The 16,986-nt window shown below is 38.9% G+C and overlaps 3 protein-coding genes across 3 annotated transcripts; 2 read left to right on the plus strand and 1 right to left on the minus strand.

Annotated features, from left to right (window-relative positions):
• The first annotated feature begins 805 nt into the window (after nucleotides 1–805).
• On the plus strand, nucleotides 806–3,207 carry LOC307261491 (ATPase inhibitor B, mitochondrial-like). Its single transcript, XM_080042047.1, has 3 exons — nucleotides 806–920; nucleotides 2,620–2,723; nucleotides 2,883–3,207. Exons 1-3 carry the CDS (start codon nucleotides 852–854, stop codon nucleotides 3,037–3,039), a joined length of 330 nt encoding a protein of 109 aa, XP_079898173.1. The 5' UTR covers nucleotides 806–851; the 3' UTR covers nucleotides 3,040–3,207.
• Nucleotides 3,208–4,653: 1,446 nt separating this feature from the next.
• LOC307261492 (ATPase inhibitor, mitochondrial-like) lies at nucleotides 4,654–9,415 on the plus strand. Its single transcript, XM_080042048.1, has 3 exons — nucleotides 4,654–4,781; nucleotides 6,134–6,237; nucleotides 8,429–9,415. The coding sequence occupies exons 1-3, from the start codon at nucleotides 4,713–4,715 to the stop codon at nucleotides 8,568–8,570; spliced, it is 315 nt and encodes a 104-aa protein (XP_079898174.1). The 5' UTR covers nucleotides 4,654–4,712; the 3' UTR covers nucleotides 8,571–9,415.
• A 392-nt stretch (nucleotides 9,416–9,807) lies between these two features.
• Nucleotides 9,808–16,541, minus strand: zmpste24 (zinc metallopeptidase, STE24 homolog). Its single transcript, XM_080042929.1, has 9 exons — nucleotides 16,151–16,541; nucleotides 15,264–15,410; nucleotides 14,794–14,997; nucleotides 14,252–14,404; nucleotides 14,021–14,162; nucleotides 13,744–13,910; nucleotides 13,240–13,344; nucleotides 11,321–11,464; nucleotides 9,808–11,241 (listed from the first exon to the last, which is right to left on the minus strand). Exons 1-9 carry the CDS (start codon nucleotides 16,256–16,258, stop codon nucleotides 11,017–11,019), a joined length of 1,395 nt encoding a protein of 464 aa, XP_079899055.1. The 5' UTR covers nucleotides 16,259–16,541; the 3' UTR covers nucleotides 9,808–11,016.
• Nucleotides 16,542–16,986: the final 445 nt, after the last annotated feature.

Here is a 16,986-nt window from a genome sequence, read left to right on the forward strand (position 1 = left end):
TCAGACCGGGCTTGTGGGACATAAAGCATAAGCATGTCAGTGGAGCGGGTCTGATAAAGCCCATCTGAGATTTGCAGCATTTCTGTTAAATAACGAGGAAGCTTCCCGGTCAAGGCTTTGTAAATAAAAACATGCCAATGTGCGTCACGTCTTAAGGGAGGACCACCCAACCTTTTCACTAAACATACGATTAGTGTATAGCTCATTTGCATATTAAAATTCATTTTCAAAGAAACTTGTAATACAAAAAATGTTAATTATCATGGATACTTTCATTGTGTAAAGTTTCATTTTGATAGGACTAAAGGAAAAAAATTGCCCTATTTGGATGTATTGGTGTCTCGCCTTATTGGCACACATCTCGGATTGATGAGAATTAAACATATTTCCTCAACTAGGATTTCTTAGAACTTTTAGTATGTTGTTCTGGACACATCATAGAAATGATCTGAGCTGAAAAAAATTATTTTACAATTTATTCTATTTTTGGCCCCAAAATGCCCTACTGACCTACTGGCCTACTCTGGCGGAATGTTTTTGAGACCGTACCATTACGAGAAAATAAAATGACACGGGGGCTTTCCTTACACTATATTAAAAGCTTTGCTACATTTATAACAAGTAGGCTAGGTAGTGTACTCTAAAAATATACCAATGCATGATTTTTTTGTTACATCTGTTTCTATTTTGACCAGTGTGATGCTCGGATGCGCATGTCGTCACCCCTTGTCTGGCTCATAATGGCGCCGTCTTGAGGGTATTTACTGAGGACAAAGCATGGATCTAGGGACAAAGGCACAATTTCCAAATTCCCTGGCCGTCGCTGCAGTCACCACATTTGAAAGTTAAAAATGGCGAAGTTTCTGAGGCCTAGCATCAGGAGTTTTGTCACCTCACAGCTGAGAATGTCATCCGACCAGGTAATGGACGTCCCGGAAAATACTTGACTTGACTAAAACTGCTTTTTGGAACAGTTATAGCCTACTGTGGCTCGTTCATCTATTAAAAATTAAAGTAATCAGCCCAGTTTACAGCCTATGACTATAGCTAGGTAAACACCTGTTGGTCATTTTAGCTAGGTCAGCGGTATTTTTTCGTTGGCTAAGGGCTGAATGAGGTGAACTGATCAGTTGTACAAATTAAAGCAATGTCGAATATAAATGGCAGGGATTCATTTTTAAGAATAGGCTATAAAATGTTCTATAAATAAAATATCCTACTAGGTCTGTTGCCTGTCAGACAACTTTATTTAGAAAACTATCCAGCCTATTCCGATTTTAGTTTGTCCTTTTAGGTTTTAGTTGCATTGTTGTCCTATGTAGACCTACAGTTTCTGGTTTGTTCCTCTCACCTGTCAAAGAAAGAAGACATTTCACCTCTGTGAAATAAACCTTGTGTTGAGTGTTGACCTTCGAAATAATGTTCAAATGGTCCAACCGACTCCACCTTAATATCACAAAGACAAGTCTAGAGAACAAAACTAAGCAGGGAAATTAACTTTGAATATGTGTATTCTGTTCCCCGTCTATTTAAAGAAAGTCTATGGTCCTTCAGGGCTGTACGCTTATTTTTTTTTAGGTGGTAGCACTGGTGCTACCAAGCAAAAAAAATTCAGTAGCACAAAAATAAATTTGGTAGCACACAAAGTAGGCTATGATCGAAAACTTGCATAACCTTAACCCTTGCATTTCGCTCTAATTACCTGCTTTGAGCATGTCATCTTGGTCTCATTTGAGATTCTCAATTAATATTATATCCTAGTGTGCGTGCAGTAATACTTATAGAAAAATGAATAGGGGTGCACTGATTGCAATTAGACAAAAGAATCTAACCTGCCAATTGCAATTTCTTGCTGATTCAGAATTATTTCTCCCCATAAAAATAATATCTATATACATATAATATTTATAATAATAATAAACATTTTTAGAAAATGTCTTTCTGTTAATTAAAACCAAACTTTAAAACATTAAACATAGCCTATTAAATAAGTATACATATTGCTACAACTTAGGATAAATTAAATAGGTTGTTGTGAATGTGTTGGGAGTAGCTTTTAAGTGGCTTATTTAAAACTGTGTTTGTTTATTGTTGACTGCTCTTTGCAGCTGAATGAGTTGCCTTTCAAGCTAGAGCACTACAGTGCTGTAAAGCGCTAATTTCCTGTTCTTACTGGCTTCAAAATAAAAGTCAACTTGGCTAGTAATAGGCTTTTAATGTGAAGGCGCACAGGAGATGTTCTGTTTGCAAACGCGCTAACTTAACTGCGGTAATGTGCCGTCTCCTTCCGGTTATTACCGTTGGTGAAGTTTTTATACGCTAGAATCGCTGCACGAGCACAGATCCCGAGGACGCATATCTTTCACCAGCCAAAGTGGAGGGTGGACTCAATAACTTACTCGCCTAAGACCGCATTTGGACGGTGTTAATGTAGAGCCCTCTAAGCAGTGTTGTGCAGCGCTCTTCTGTGTTTCAAAGACAGCCTCATTAGCACTAGTGCGAGTGGACTTGTATTCATCATCGCACGTGACCAATTTCAGTAGCAAATGCGATCAAAACTGTTGCACTGTACAGCCCTGTCCTAATTTGTCTCTGAATTTAACATGGATCTTGTCTCAGCTGGGCAAAGGTGCAGGAAAAGGAGGCGGCGGTGGCGGGTCCATCAGAGAGGCAGGTGGATCCATGGGGAAGAGGCAGGCCGCTGAGGAGGAGCTGTACTTCAGGTATGCATTTCTTTAACAGCCACTAAATGTGGACTGATTGGGTGACTCTTAGTGTTTATTAATCACGATGCCCACCATATTTTCCTGCTGTTATGATCTTCTCTTACCATCCTAATTTCTCTCTTGTTTTTGTCTTTGTCCTTTCATCTTAAATGTAAGGCGTAAGGAGTATGAGCAGCTGACTGCACTGAAGCAGCACCACCACGAGGAAATCGAACACCACAAAAAGGAGATTGAACGTCTGCATCGTGAGATCGACCGCCACAAGGGAAAAATCATGAAGCTGACGCACGATGACTCAGTGAAACTGTCCTAGAAAAGAAAAAGTTCCAGGCATCTCACTGTCCCAGCTGAGATTTCTGCATGCACTTTGTCACCGGCCAGCAATGAATGTATGGGTGATTGTTTTGCTTATGCTTGAATGTTAAATAAATTGATTATTGTTTACATTGGCATGCTGAGAAACAGTTGTACAACTTGTTCAACCCGGTCCCTTGTGTTGCAGTAGGTCAGTGTGCCTTATGTTGCAGGCAAAATGCCAAAGTGGAAAAACGTATATCTTAAAGCTTCCTATAGCAAAATAAACCTGTGTCGTGTTATTTTTTTTAAAAAATACATATACAATGCATGGGTCATGAGCTTGGACACTGGAAGCTTGGCCACACTGTCAAGGACATCGGCATCAGTCGGGTTAGAATCAGATTATCTTACTGTCTTGGTAATAGTTTTCTTTCAATGTCTGCACCCAAACAAACCAACACGTAAGCTTGATAACTCAATGAAATGTACGTTGGTATGCACTATGCATGTAACATCTGCTGACTCTCCTATTTCGGCAGATGAATTCCTTGTGTTTCTCCGTTTGCGGTTCTGATTGGACGTAAGGAGCTGTTTGTAGCTTTTGGCTTCTATGACAGCCAACCCACACTAATGGGCTTGATTATCTTCCAGTTCATCTTCTCCCCGTACAATTAGGTGAGCTAATAGGCTTTTGAGCTGTCCACTTATGACCTCAAGCGATTTTAATTTGTTTTCTTTGCAGCTGCTGTCCTTCTGTCTGACAGTCCTAAGTAGCAGGTTTGAGTTCGAGGCAGTCGCCTTTGCACGCGGCATGGGCAAGGCGTCGAAGCTGTGCTCTGCCCTCATCAAGCTCAACGAGGACAACCTGGGCTTCCCTGTGGCACTATTCCCACCCTCCACTCCTTGAGCTAGTCATGACCTTTTACCGAAATGTGTAAGATTTTTTTTTTTAAAGGATAGTTTGTCAATTTTCTCTGATTTAAAAAAATCATCAAATACACAAATGCAAAGCAGAAAAAATAGAGATCAGTCTGACAGCTACTTAAACAGCTGCTGAATCAGCAGTAGCCCGGAGTATTGTTGACATAAATAAAACTTTAATGTGCTTACTAAGAATAGTTGAATCATTAAAAGGTTTTTCAACCAAATTCTAAGACGTATTAAGAGATGATTCGAGATAGGCTAATGAGAATAGTTTGTATCATATAATGTAGCCTAAATTAATCATCAAACAAGGATATGTATAGGCTATACTACACGGTTAATCTCTTGGTATTTACAAAGAAAATAAATGAAGCGTCTTGGTAACTATGACTTGCCGGTCGGCATAAACACCATAGATAAATACCATGGACATATGATAAATACCCATGGCTCTGGCGGAATGTTTGTGAGACCGTACCATTACGAGAAAATAAAATGACACGGGGGGGCTTTCCTTACACTATATTGAAAGCATTGTTACATTTATAATAACAAGTAGGTAGTGTATTCTAATAATGTACCAATGCAAGATTTTTTTTGTTACATCTGTTTCTAATTAAACCAATGTGATGCTCGGATGCACACGTGGTCACCCCTTGTCTGGCTCATAATGGCGCAGTCCTGTGGCGTATTTTCTGAGGACAAGGGCACGTTTGCCCCGGCTGTCGCTGCTGTCACTGTTGTTTTCATATTTGATAGTTAAACATGGCGAGGTTTCTGAGGCCTAACATCAGGAGTTTTGTCACCTCACAGCTCAGAATGTCATCCGACGAGGTAATGCACGTCCCGGAAAACACTTGACTTTATTAAAACTGCTTTTTGGGACAGTTATAGCACTGTGGCTTGTTCATCATCTATTCAAATTAATCAGCCCAGTTTACAACATATGACAACTAGCTAGGTAAACACCTGTTGGTCATTATAGCTAGGTCAGAGGTACTTTTAGTATGCTAAGCCAGGGCTGAATGAGGTGAACTGATCAGTTACATATTAAAGCAATGTCGAATATAAATAGCAGGGATTCATTTTAATCATATCAAATTTTGTCTAAATAAAATATCCTACTAAGCCTAGTTGCCTGTCAGACAACTTTATTCAGAAAACTATCCAGCTATTCAGATTTGAGTTTGTCCTTTTAGTTTTTGGTTGCATTGTTGTCCTATGTAGACCTACAGTTTCTGGTCTGTTCCTCTAGTTTCACCTGTCAAACAAAGACGACCTTTCACCTCCTCTGTGAAATAAACCTTCCCTGCGTTCCAAATCACATACTTTTTCTTTTTACTACACTACATAGGCCTACTAAAGTACAGGAGAGAAAATAAATCAGATAAGGAAGTTTTTTTTTCATTATGTCGAGAAATGTCAAGAATAAAGAGGAATACTCCAAAATGCTGTTGGAGTTAGTGGGGCATTTATGTATTTTCAGCATACTAGAATTGACGTGCATGTATTGGGACATCCTAAATCTTTTTCTGGCATACTAAATAGTAGGGAAGTATGGGAATTGGAACGCAGGGCTTGTGTTGAGTGTTGACCTTCAAAATAATGTTCAAAGGGTTCAACAAGCTCCACCTTAATATTAAAAAAAGAAGTCTAGAAACAAACTAAAGAGGGAAATTCACTTTGAATATGTGTATTCTGTTCCCTGTCGCTTCAAAAAAAATCTTAAAGGCCTTTATTGGTGTGAGGGCAAATTTATTTGTAACCATCGTATTGATCTGTTTTTCTATATGTATATCACATCAGTTTAACACATGCGCATTTCCTCTAAGAAATGTGCTGACAACAGTTGCTTAAACTAATTTAAGGTTTATTGTGGCTGACCACAATAAACCACAATGACCACAATAAACCCCTGAGACCTGTTTGACCATCTGTTAGTTGCCACCCCCGTTGTTGAAGGGGGCCTTTAAAATCCCTGTCTAACCAAAAGATAGGGTCAGTCCCGTCGGGGGGTGACCATGCAGGTTGGAAACTTTACTCTGTAACTCTGTTGTTTTATCTACTTTTATTAAATTGTTTATATTGAGAAGTTTCAGTTAATTTATTCCCACAAGGTTCAACTGATTAAAAACTTCCACGACAAATGGTCTCTGAATTTATACTAAACATGGATCTTGTCTCAGCTGGGTGAGCTGGGCAAAGGAAAAGGAAAAGGAAGCGGTGGGGGCAGGTCCACCAGAGAGGCCATGGGGAAGAAGCAGCCAGCTGAGGAGGAGCTGTACTTCAGGTATGCATTTCTTTCTTTTGCTGATTGGTGTGACTCTTAGTGTTTATTTATCAGGACGCCCAAACATATTTCACCATATTTTCCTGGTGTTATGATCTTCTCTTACCATCGCAATTTCTCTCTTGTTTTTGTCTCTTTGTCCTTCCATCTTTTTTCTGGTTTTTCATCACATTTTTATTTGGGATGGGTATTCAATGATCGACACACTGTAGACAGAATGTCCGTCTATCCCTTCCCTCCACCAACATAAACACATACATACATGCATATCTGCATACATAGACCTACATGCATGCACATATACAGAAAAACAAAACAACAAGACCCCCCATGTTTTCTGGTTTCATGAGGTTTGTCAAACTAATCCTTGGTTTCTTATTGCACCACTTACTTGTGGTACTTGTACTCACTTGTCTTTGCTTAAAGGTTTAGAAAATGCTTCAGATATGTAACAAGGTAACATTTGGAAAATAAAGTTAAATCTTGGTAGAACATTCATTAGTATATTTTTCCTAACAAAGATAATGGTATAGTTGACCACTTACATAAGTCTGCTTATCTATGAGAGAGGAGTGTAGTTTTCTTTCAACATATCGTCTAACTTTGTTGTGATATTTATTCCAAGGTATTTAAAGCCACCAGGCGTCCATTGGAAAGGATAGGACCTACAGTATACATGTTTTCTGTTGGAGTCATATGCAAGAGGCAAGCGCTGGATTTGTTTAAATTGATCTTATATCCAGAGTATTTTCCAAATTGTTTTATTATACTATATAAATGTGATGTTGAGTTTTCTGGATCTGTTATATATACAATTATATCATCTGCATATAACAATATTTTACGTTCGTTATCATCAATCCTTAATCCATAAATGTTTATATTGTCTCGTAGACATGATGCCAATGGTTCAACCACCATTGAAAAAAGCAAGGGTGACAATGGTTACCCCTGTCTTGTACCTCTGGTCAAATAAAAGTACTCAGAGGGGGCACAATTAGTGATGACTGCTGCTTTATGGTTTTTATAAATTGATTTGATCCATTTGATGAAATTAAGGCCCACATTAAAACTATGAAGAACAGAGAAAAGTAAATTCCATTCAACCCCGTCGAAAGCCTTCTCCGCATTTAAGGAGAGAAGCAGTAGCAGAGAAGGCTCCCGGCAGGTGTCCAAATTATTTATTGTATTCAGAAGTCTCCTTATATTCTCCGCAGCATATTTCCCTTTTATAAAAACACGATTGGTCCAGATTTTTTAATTTAGGTACATTAGATTCAAGTCTTTTTGTTAATAGTTTCGTAATAATCTTATAATCATGGTCAAGAAGATTTAACAATTTAAGGGATCCTTGCCACTTTTGTGTAACAAACTTATATGTGCATAATTCATTGAATTGGGGAGTATTTTATTAAAGGTGCAGTGTGTAATATGACATCATCAAGAAAGTTCTACAAAGTTCTAGAATGCAACACTCCCTGGGTAACCCCAACCCTTTCGAATAATAACAGAAGCTACAGTGGCCTTCAAGGACAAGAACAATTCTAAATTTTAAACAATGCACCTGATGACATTCCAACTATGACACTTTCAAGATGGCGGCACTAGGCCTTGGTCCAAGATATGCAGAAATATGGGCATATATGAGACCCTTTCTAAGGGAAAAATAAATAATTAAAAACATTTTTTTCAGCTATTATGCACTAAATTAAATGTACTTATGGATATTATAATTACTTTCTACAAAATCTGCTAGGAAATAAAACCCAAAATTCTACACACTGCAGGTTTAAGACAGAAGTGATTGATCGGTGGCATAAAAATTGACTAAAAGATCAGTCCAAAATTCTTTATAAAATTTGTCTGAAAAACTGTCTGGTCCTGGGCTTTTATCTGTCAGCATTGAATTAACTGTAGCCCAAACTTCTGCTTCTGTGAATGCCGAAGATGTTGTTGATCTAATTCAGATTATTTAGGTAAATTCATGCTTCGGAGATAATTATCCAATTCTTCTTGAGAGAAGCTTCTATCATATTCATAGAGTTTGTTATAAAAGTCATAAAAAGATTTGTTCATTTATTGTTGGTGATAATTGCAGATATAACCCTTTCTGATTGCTCTTTTTTTTAGTTGATGGGCAAGTAATTTACTTGGTTTATTGCCAAATTTGTCCTTCCATATTGCATGTAAGGCGTAAGGAGCAGGAGCAGCTGAGCGCACTGAAGCAGCACCACCAGGAGGAAATCGACCACCACAAAAAGGAGATTGAACGTATGCAGCGCGAGATCGACCGCCACAAGGGAAAAATCAGGAAGCTGAAGCACGATGACTGAGTGAAACCTTCCTAGAAAAGAAAAAGTTCCAGGCATCTCACTGTCCCAGCTGAGATTTCTGCATGCACTTTGTCACCGGCCAGCCATGAATGTGTGGGTGATTGTTTTGCTTATGCTTGAATGTTAAATAAATTGATTATTGTTTCCATGGCATGCTGAGAAACAGTTGTACAACTTGTTCAACCCGTTCCCTTGTTTTGCAGTAGGTCAGTGTGCCTTATGTTGCAGGCAAAATGCCAAAGTGAAAAAAGTACATATCTTTGAAGCTTCCTATAGCAAAATAAACCTGTTGTGTGATTAAAAAAAAAAAAAAAAAATGTACTGTAAATGGAATTGTTATCTGTCATTCATTGATGTAACCATTACTTGATCATCAGAAAAACCACATGTTGAATTTATGAAGGAAAGGAAATTATGGGAAATGATCACATAAAAAATGTGCTGCTTTTTACTGTTATACTTCAATGCACAGTGTCTAGGTTCTGGACTTTTGGTCAGACAAAACATGTAATCTGAAGACATTGCCCTGTCATCCTGATTTTATAAATAATATATCAATCGTTAACCAAATTAACAGATAAAGTGAAAGTAAAAAAAAGTACTTATTTCTTTGATTTGAAAAGATAAATAAATTACTGGGGTATTTGGTCATTTGAGTGACATAACCCAATGTAAACCATGAACATAATGTCACAGCCTTGGACCTTTGTGAATGAGATTTTGGAAGTTTGTTTTACCCTCATCATTTAAATTGATATTAAGTTTTGCATAAACAACTGACATAAAATCAATGTGAAGTATTTGCTAATATTTAAATTTTGGGTAATCCATCCTTAAAGCAGATGTACGTGAACTGAATTTCAAAGCTAAATAAATGAATAAATCAGACAATTCAGTGTGCATTATTCTGTAAATACATAACATAAGCTGAGTGACATTTAAAAATGTGAAATGTCTCACCCATTAAAAAAATCTTACACATTTCAGTAAAAGGGCATTACTAAAAACCTACAATGGATTAAAGATAATTTCAGTCCATAGCTGTAAATGAGTGCTAAGGAAACCCTTACAACATGCACACACAAAAGGTAAGAATGACCCGTCAATAAAAATATTTCAAATTACAGAATAATTGCTGGCATTATTTCACATCATATGTTACTGAAAGTTGTCACAATAAGATGTCAACAAAGTAATTAAACAATATTAAAAAAATGATAAATACATCGACCAAAAATAATGCTTTGAAGGATTTTATTCAATGCTGCAAAGAAAGTATACAGTCCCCTCGTTGAACAAACCAAGCACTGGCTTATGTGGTGAAAGCGACCTCGCAGACCCCCTTCACTCAAGTTCCCTATAAATACTTTGCTTGTTAGGCAACTCTAGGCCCACTCTGGCCCACACTCCCAAGAGAAGAAACAAAGAAACACTGTATCAACTTAAAATTTCAAACCACATTCAACATTTTTCACAATTCACATCATATGCCATTATTCTACTGGTCAAAGTTACATATGTACAGGTGTGGTTGGAACCTTGTCTGCAAGCAAGTGCTTTAGAAAAAGTAAAACAAGTTCCCCCCCGATGCATGTAAAAAAAAATGGAAATCACAATCTAAATTTAAATGAAATGTTCTGCACTACTGATGATAATATGTTCACCGTCTGAACATACAGCAGATAATTCGAAGCCCACACATTTTGGCCCCCTCTTGTTTAGTTGATGACTGGATTTAATGTTTTTTACTCTCAAGCTTGCCTGGAGATATTTCTAGAGAAGCAGCAGTTGCACTTGAGAGACAAATCAAATCTTGGCCTGTGCAAAAAGCATTGTCATGAGTATATGAAGTTGTCTTTTTTTGTTTCTCAAATAAATTAAACTCAAAATACTGTAAGATTGACCTCTTGATAAACTTAAAAAAATATATATACTTGTGCCTTTAACAGTTGGTTTTCGTGTGTGCATCAAAACACAAACAAAATAAAGAAATCCTAAAAGTAAAATTTGAGGTTTGAAAGAACACATTTTTATTTGTTACTTTCCCTTTTTTGAACAAAGCTATACCTTGTATTGAAATAATTTAAAAATATATGTATGAGTTACTGTATATAACCTTGAGTCAATCTGAAAATGTGAACTATGCTCTGACAAAAGCTTCTACTAAACACACATTGCCCAGAAGAATTGCTCTCAAAGTGCAAATTGGGTGTCTCTAGAGAGAAACTTTTTTTGGCTGGCTTGTACTGATTTGTTTTGGTTTTGTTTAAAACAAAGTTTCAATAGGGAACAAAATAGAAAGTATGGCAAGAAGAAAAATTACTAAAAAGAGATAAAAAGAAGATGTGGGGGGGTAGAAAAAGACCAAGGTGTACTAAAGGGCCAGGAGTGGTCTGCGGAGGCCCTTAGGAGGGGGCAGCGGTCGCGGCTCCCCCTTCCAGCCCTGTCAGTCCTGCTTGATGCTGCCCAGCGCTCTGAGGCGCTCCAGGAGCGGAGGGTGGGAATAGTGCCACATGGAGAACAACCAGTCGGCCACAGGGAAGCCCAGGTTGTCCTTGTTGAGCTTGATGAGGGCAGAGTACAGCTCCGACGCCTTGCCCATGCCGCGTGCAAAGGCGTCTGCCTGGAACTCAAACCTGCGACTAAGGACTGTCAGACAGAAGGACAGCAGCTGCAAAGAAAACATAAATTAAAACAATAATATCTTGAGGTCGTAAAATAGTGGACAGCTCAAAAGCCTATTAGCTCACCTCATTGTACGGGGAGAAGATGAACTGGAAGATAATCATCAAGCCTATTAATGTGGGTTGGCTGTCATAGAAGCCAAAAGCTACAAACAGCTCCTTACGTCCAATCAGAACCGCAAACAGGGAGAAACACAAGAAGGAATTCATCTGCCGAAACAGGAGAGTCAGCAGATGTTACATACAGTATCTCACAAAAGTGAGTACACCCCTAACATTTCTTCAAATATTTCATTATATCTTTCCATGCGACAACACTGAATAAATGACACTTTGATACAATGTCAAGTAGTCAGTGTACAGCTTGTATAACAGTGTAAATTTACTGTCCCCTCAAAATAACTCGACACACAGCCATTAATGTCTAAACTGTTGGCAACAAAAGTGAGTACACCCCTAAGAAAAAATTTCCAAATTGGGCCCAAAGTGTCAATATTTTGTTTTGCCATCATTATTTTCTATCACTGCCTTAACCCTCTTGGGCATGTAGTTCACTAGAGCTTCACAGGTTGCAACTGGAACCCTCTTCTACCCATTCATGACGACATCAAGGAGCTGGTGGATATTAGAGTCCTTGCGCTCCTCCATCTCCCGTTTGAGGATGCCCCAAAGATGCTCAATAGGGTTTAAGACTGGAGACATGCTTGGCCAGTCCATAACCTTTACCCTCAGCTTCTTTAGCAAGCCAGTGGTCGTTCGGAGGTGTGTTTGGGGTCGTTATCATGTTGCAGTACTGCCCTGCGGCCCAGTTTATGAAGGGAGGGGATCATGCTCTGCTTCAGTATGTCACAGTACATGTTAGAATTCAATGAACTGTAGATCCCCAGTGCTGGCAGCACTCATGCAGCCCCAGACCATGACACTCCAACCACCATGCTTGACTCTAGGCAAGACACACTTGTCTTTGTACTCCTCACCTGGTAGCCGCTCCACACTCTTAACACCATCCGACCCAAATAAATGTATTTTGGTCTCATCAGAACACAGGACATGGTTGCAGTAATCCATGTCCGTAGTCTGTTTGTCTTCAGCAAACTTTTTGTGGGGTTTCTTGTGCATCATCTTTAGAATAGGCTTCCTTCTGGGACGACAGCCATGCAGACCAGTATGATGCAGAGTGCGGCGTTTGGTCTGAGCACTGACAGGTTGACCCCCCACCCCTTCAAGCCCTTCAGCAATGCTGGCAGCACTCATACGTCTATTTTCCAAAGCCAACTTCTGTGTACGACGCTGACCACGTGCACTCAACCTTCGTAAACTGGGCCGCAGGGTGGTATTGCAACATGATAACGACCCCAAACACACCTCCAAGACGACCAGTGGCTTGCTAAAAAAGGTGAGGGTAAAGGTTATGGCCTGGCCAAGCATGTCTCCAGACCTAAACCCTATTGAGCATCTTTGGGGCATCCTCAAACAGAAGGTGGAGGAGCGCAAGGTCTTTAATATCCACCAGCTCTGTGATGCTGTCATAAATGGGTGGAAGAGGGTTCCAGTTGCAACCTGTGAAGCTCTAGTGAACTACATGCCCAAGAGGGTTAAGGCAGTGCTGGAAAATAATGGTGGCCACACAAAATATTTACACTTTGGGCCCGATTTGTAAATTTTTTCTAAGGGGTGTACTCACTTTTGTTGCCAGCAGTTTAGACATTAATGGCTGTGTGTCGAGTTATTTTGAGGGGACAGTAAATTTACACTGTTATACAAGCTGTACACTGACTACTTTACATTGTATCAAAGTGTCATTTCTTCAGTGTTGTCCCATGGAAAGATATAAAGAAAAATGTGAAGAAATGTGAGGGGTGTACTCACTTTTGTGAGATACTGTACATAGTGCATACCAACGTACATTTCATTGTGTTATCAAGCTTACATGTTGGTTTGTTTGGGTGCAGACATTGAAAGAAGAAGGACAATCTGATTCTAACCTGACTGATGACGATGTTTTTTACAGTGTGGCCGAGCTTCCAGTGGCCAAGCTCATGACCCAAGACCGCAAGGATCTCTGGGTTGTTGCATCCTTGTTTCTTGTTCTGCAAAAGTATTTGAGTTCGATTACACAGAAACACACAATGATCGTAGAGCAGGTAAGTTATTGAAGAAGACGGATAATGAAGCCTTCCCTGCTCACTAAGTAACTACAAGTCGCAGTTGATGGAAGCATTGCTTTTTAGATGAAAAGATTAAACAGGTTTTATTTCTATTAATGGATTTCATTCTGAAATTAATTTCAATTGATTTAATACATTGTTTTAATTACTTTAAATTAAAATACTTTCAACCGATAGACATAAAAAAAAGAAGTATGATGATTCTTTTAGAAAGGCGAAGTGTGAAGTGTTTATTTCCTACACACTTTGAAACCTTTTAAAGGACCCTGGTTTAAATCAGGGCAGCTACAACTTTTGAATAAAGTGTTATGGCTGTGTGACCTTGGGCTTGGCTTTTGACTCGCCGGCGACCTCATCGCTCTCAGGCTGCGGCTCTCCACTCTTGTTGAGAGGCGAGTAGTCTTCCAGCAGAGTGTCAAACAGCACGATGCGTTTGTTCTTGAAGAACCCGTAGAAGTACGCATTGCTGTGTGATGATCGCTTGGAACCTGGAAATATGAGAAACATTCAAGAAATGTAAAGTGTGCGTCTATAGCTAACCTGTAGAAGTGATCAATATATCTTAAAAACGGGTTTGAGTTTACTAGTGTTACTTTACCTTCAACTACATAAACCTTAGTGAGGGGGAAGCTTATACTCTTGGCCATGGTCTCAATATCTGTCTTCAGCTCTCCTTCTGGCAAGGGAGTGAACTTGTCAAACAGGGGAGCAATGTAGTCAGCATAGATTGTTACGAGTACCTGAAAACACAGGAAAAGTAGAATTTAGTCACAAACAAACTTGAGTTCACTTAATGTGTGACAGCTGGCAAGGTGAACGCAGCACTAACCAGAGAAACACCCAGCGTAAAGAGCCAGGCGTAGATGAAAAAGTAGTCCCCGCCAATCTTGATGATGTACAGCAGCAGTGAGGTGACAGGCATTAAGATGCACTGGGTCACAAAAAACTTCTTCACAGCATCCTTTAGGAAGAAGCCCAACGTCTGAGAGGGAAAAAAGGCATCCATTTATATATATAAATATATATTTTATATAGATACAATGGTGGACAATAGAAAAGGAGAGGGATGCAGGATCCGCAGGATGTGTGTGCATATGTATATGTGACTAACAGTGTTCAGGGTCTTAAACTGGCATCGAAAAATCATGCAAGACTTCTGATATGATTGTAAAAAGTTATGTTATTAAGTTATTATGGAAAATATTAAATTCTGAATAAAACTCTTGTAGCATTATCGAATCTGTGCTGTCCACTGGCATGGCTAAAACGTTCAAATAGTTATTGGTCTTCCAAGATACAGCTAAACACACCAAGTACAAAAATTAAATGCTAAATGTCCCTCAGAGGCTGAGCGCTCCTCAGTCAGCGTACCTGCTGATTAAAGCCGTGCTTATCCTCAATGACAAATGTGTTGTAAAGGCTCCAGGGAAGTCCGGTGAAGGCACTGAACAGGGTAGCGAGAGTCAAAAACACCAGCGACTGGAGGATCTCATACTCTGATCCAAATCCGAAGCGGGTGGTCAAAGAACCAGCGACGCCCCACAGGCATGGGATTCCACCCAGGAGCAGGATGAGCTGAAAGAGTTGGAGCATAAAATAACCCCTTTTACATATCAAATTAAATGTATGGCATAAACATAAATAATGAAAATGACTATTTTAAACTATTCATTGGTCATGCTAAAATAAACAACCCTTTCACATAAACAATCTTAGAGCTATAATCATCAAATACTTGGAGTGGAGTAATATTTTCAGTCACATAATTTCAAGGAACAGACAATTTTTTTTTCTTTTCAAACAAGCTACTACGCCTTTGATGTTACTGGTTGTTGTCTTACCGTCCCTTCAGTCTCAGAATACAGTCCAGACCAAAAGCTGAAGTTGCTTTTGTCCAGCTGATAAAGACGTGACTTCTCAAATGTATCAGAATCCATGATCTTCCCTAGTTCCTGTGGCACATGTGTTGTAGATCTGTATATACTCCTCTGTGGAAAACAAAGAGAAAGGCACACACATAATTAATCTGCTGTCCCATGCTGCAAAGTTCAGACTTATCAGTAACAAGTTCAACACACAATTTTGTTAATATTTCTATAAGGATTATTCTGTCAAGATGTATGCCCCAAAAAGCTCATGTGTGAAGTACATGTCCTGCTTATATCTCTTAACCCTACATGTGCACTATATTTGTTGTGTACCTAGTGTATTTGATTGGGCAATTTACAGGTTAAATTCCCTTTAAAACTACCATTTAGAAGTGTAGAAACTTTGGAAATACAAATACAAATGTGAAAATAAGAACAAATGTAATTGTATTGCCCTTCATGCAATCAAATTAACCTCCACTTTAATCAATGCCGCTTTCGATTATGAGGAATTATGTTTCGCCACCACGTCATCCAACATACACCCAACACTACATTTCAGTGGCTTTACCAAACTTGCAAAGAAAATAGATTTTGTATTGTATTTGAAACGTGCATAGCTGTTAACATCTATCCACAGCATCCCATACTGATTTTAATGAAAACAGAGGAAAATGGAACCAAACTTAATGCTTTACAACTTTTTAATGAGGAACTGTATATTCATTTAAAAGTGAAAAGCACTACTGACCTCTTATATAAAAAAATTAAAAAATCCGTGAAAATATGTAGGCTACATATCTCTTGTACTGACACAGTAGTATACATTTGGGTCTGACTGTGATGAAAGATGCACTCACCTGTCTGTAAGAAAGGTAAGCCTCCCAGAGATACACTGTCCACGAGAATCCCAACACAGCGTAAAATATCTGCTTTTCCACCGGGAGGTCAAATATAGTTTCCAACATAATTGCTGTTTTTTGTCTGTGTTGTTATAGTAATGGGGAAGTAGCTGGCAGGCTAACGGTGCCTGACTGACTGTTAGCTTTGGGGATAGCAGCTACTTAGCTTCAGCTCTAAACACAAACAAACAGACAACACTCCAATAAAGGGGGAAGCTGTTCCCACGTTAGCAACAAAGCGACAAATACCGACTCAAAATGTCAACTTTGAAATTTTGCATCCAGTTTCCATTCCTAAGTCAAAGGCTTTTTACAGCTAATATCTTTCCATTCATGCAAGCTACGAAACCTGACGGTGCGGTGTGGCAACTAATTTCCCCCCTGTGGAAACGACTACTATAGCTTTGGTTCCGCTGCCGATTTAGTTACTTTAGCTTTGAGGAAACTCAATTAAGAATGTACACGTGCACGTCTAAGGATACCAATGATGATACCACTTTTAAATGGCTGTTCTAATTTTGTCTTATCCTATGGTTTCATCCCCAAACGTTTGAATTTAATTTGCGAGCATATGGTCATTGCGAAATGGTTGCCAATTAAACAAGAGTCTGGTCAGATAACGAAGCAAAATAAATGTCTACCTGCAATGCACTTTGAAGTAGTAGTCGCCAAATTATCTCCAATAAATAAGACAACATGCAAACACATTATTGGCGTTTAGCTGAGTTAAATAGAAGGAAGTGGAATACTTTGCGGCGCACATAAACTAAAGATTCGTGTTAACTTTAATTTAA

Source organism: Ammodytes marinus (assembly GCF_949987685.1).
Source record: "Ammodytes marinus genome assembly, chromosome: 15".
In the NCBI taxonomy this organism is placed as follows: domain Eukaryota; kingdom Metazoa; phylum Chordata; class Actinopteri; order Uranoscopiformes; family Ammodytidae; genus Ammodytes; species Ammodytes marinus.

Excerpts from the sequence above, each read along its gene's own strand:
- LOC307261492 (XM_080042048.1), top strand. The coding sequence starts at position 4,713 with ATGGCGAGGTTTCTGAGGCCTAACATCAGGAGTTTTGTCACCTCACAG. Across the intron at positions 4,782-6,133 it reads TCAGAATGTCATCCGACGAG|CTGGGTGAGCTGGGCAAAGG; the intron begins GTAATGCACGTC and ends ATCTTGTCTCAG. Across the intron at positions 6,238-8,428 it reads GAGGAGGAGCTGTACTTCAG|GCGTAAGGAGCAGGAGCAGC; the intron begins GTATGCATTTCT and ends ATTGCATGTAAG.
- zmpste24 (XM_080042929.1), bottom strand. The coding sequence starts at position 16,258 with ATGTTGGAAACTATATTTGACCTCCCGGTGGAAAAGCAGATATTTTAC. Across the intron at positions 11,465-13,239 it reads AAAACATCGTCATCAGTCAG|ATGAATTCCTTCTTGTGTTT; the intron begins GTTAGAATCAGA and ends CTGTTTCGGCAG. Across the intron at positions 11,242-11,320 it reads TCTTCTCCCCGTACAATGAG|CTGCTGTCCTTCTGTCTGAC; the intron begins GTGAGCTAATAG and ends TTTTCTTTGCAG.
- LOC307261491 (XM_080042047.1), top strand. The coding sequence starts at position 852 with ATGGCGAAGTTTCTGAGGCCTAGCATCAGGAGTTTTGTCACCTCACAG. Across the intron at positions 921-2,619 it reads TGAGAATGTCATCCGACCAG|CTGGGCAAAGGTGCAGGAAA; the intron begins GTAATGGACGTC and ends ATCTTGTCTCAG. Across the intron at positions 2,724-2,882 it reads GAGGAGGAGCTGTACTTCAG|GCGTAAGGAGTATGAGCAGC; the intron begins GTATGCATTTCT and ends CTTAAATGTAAG.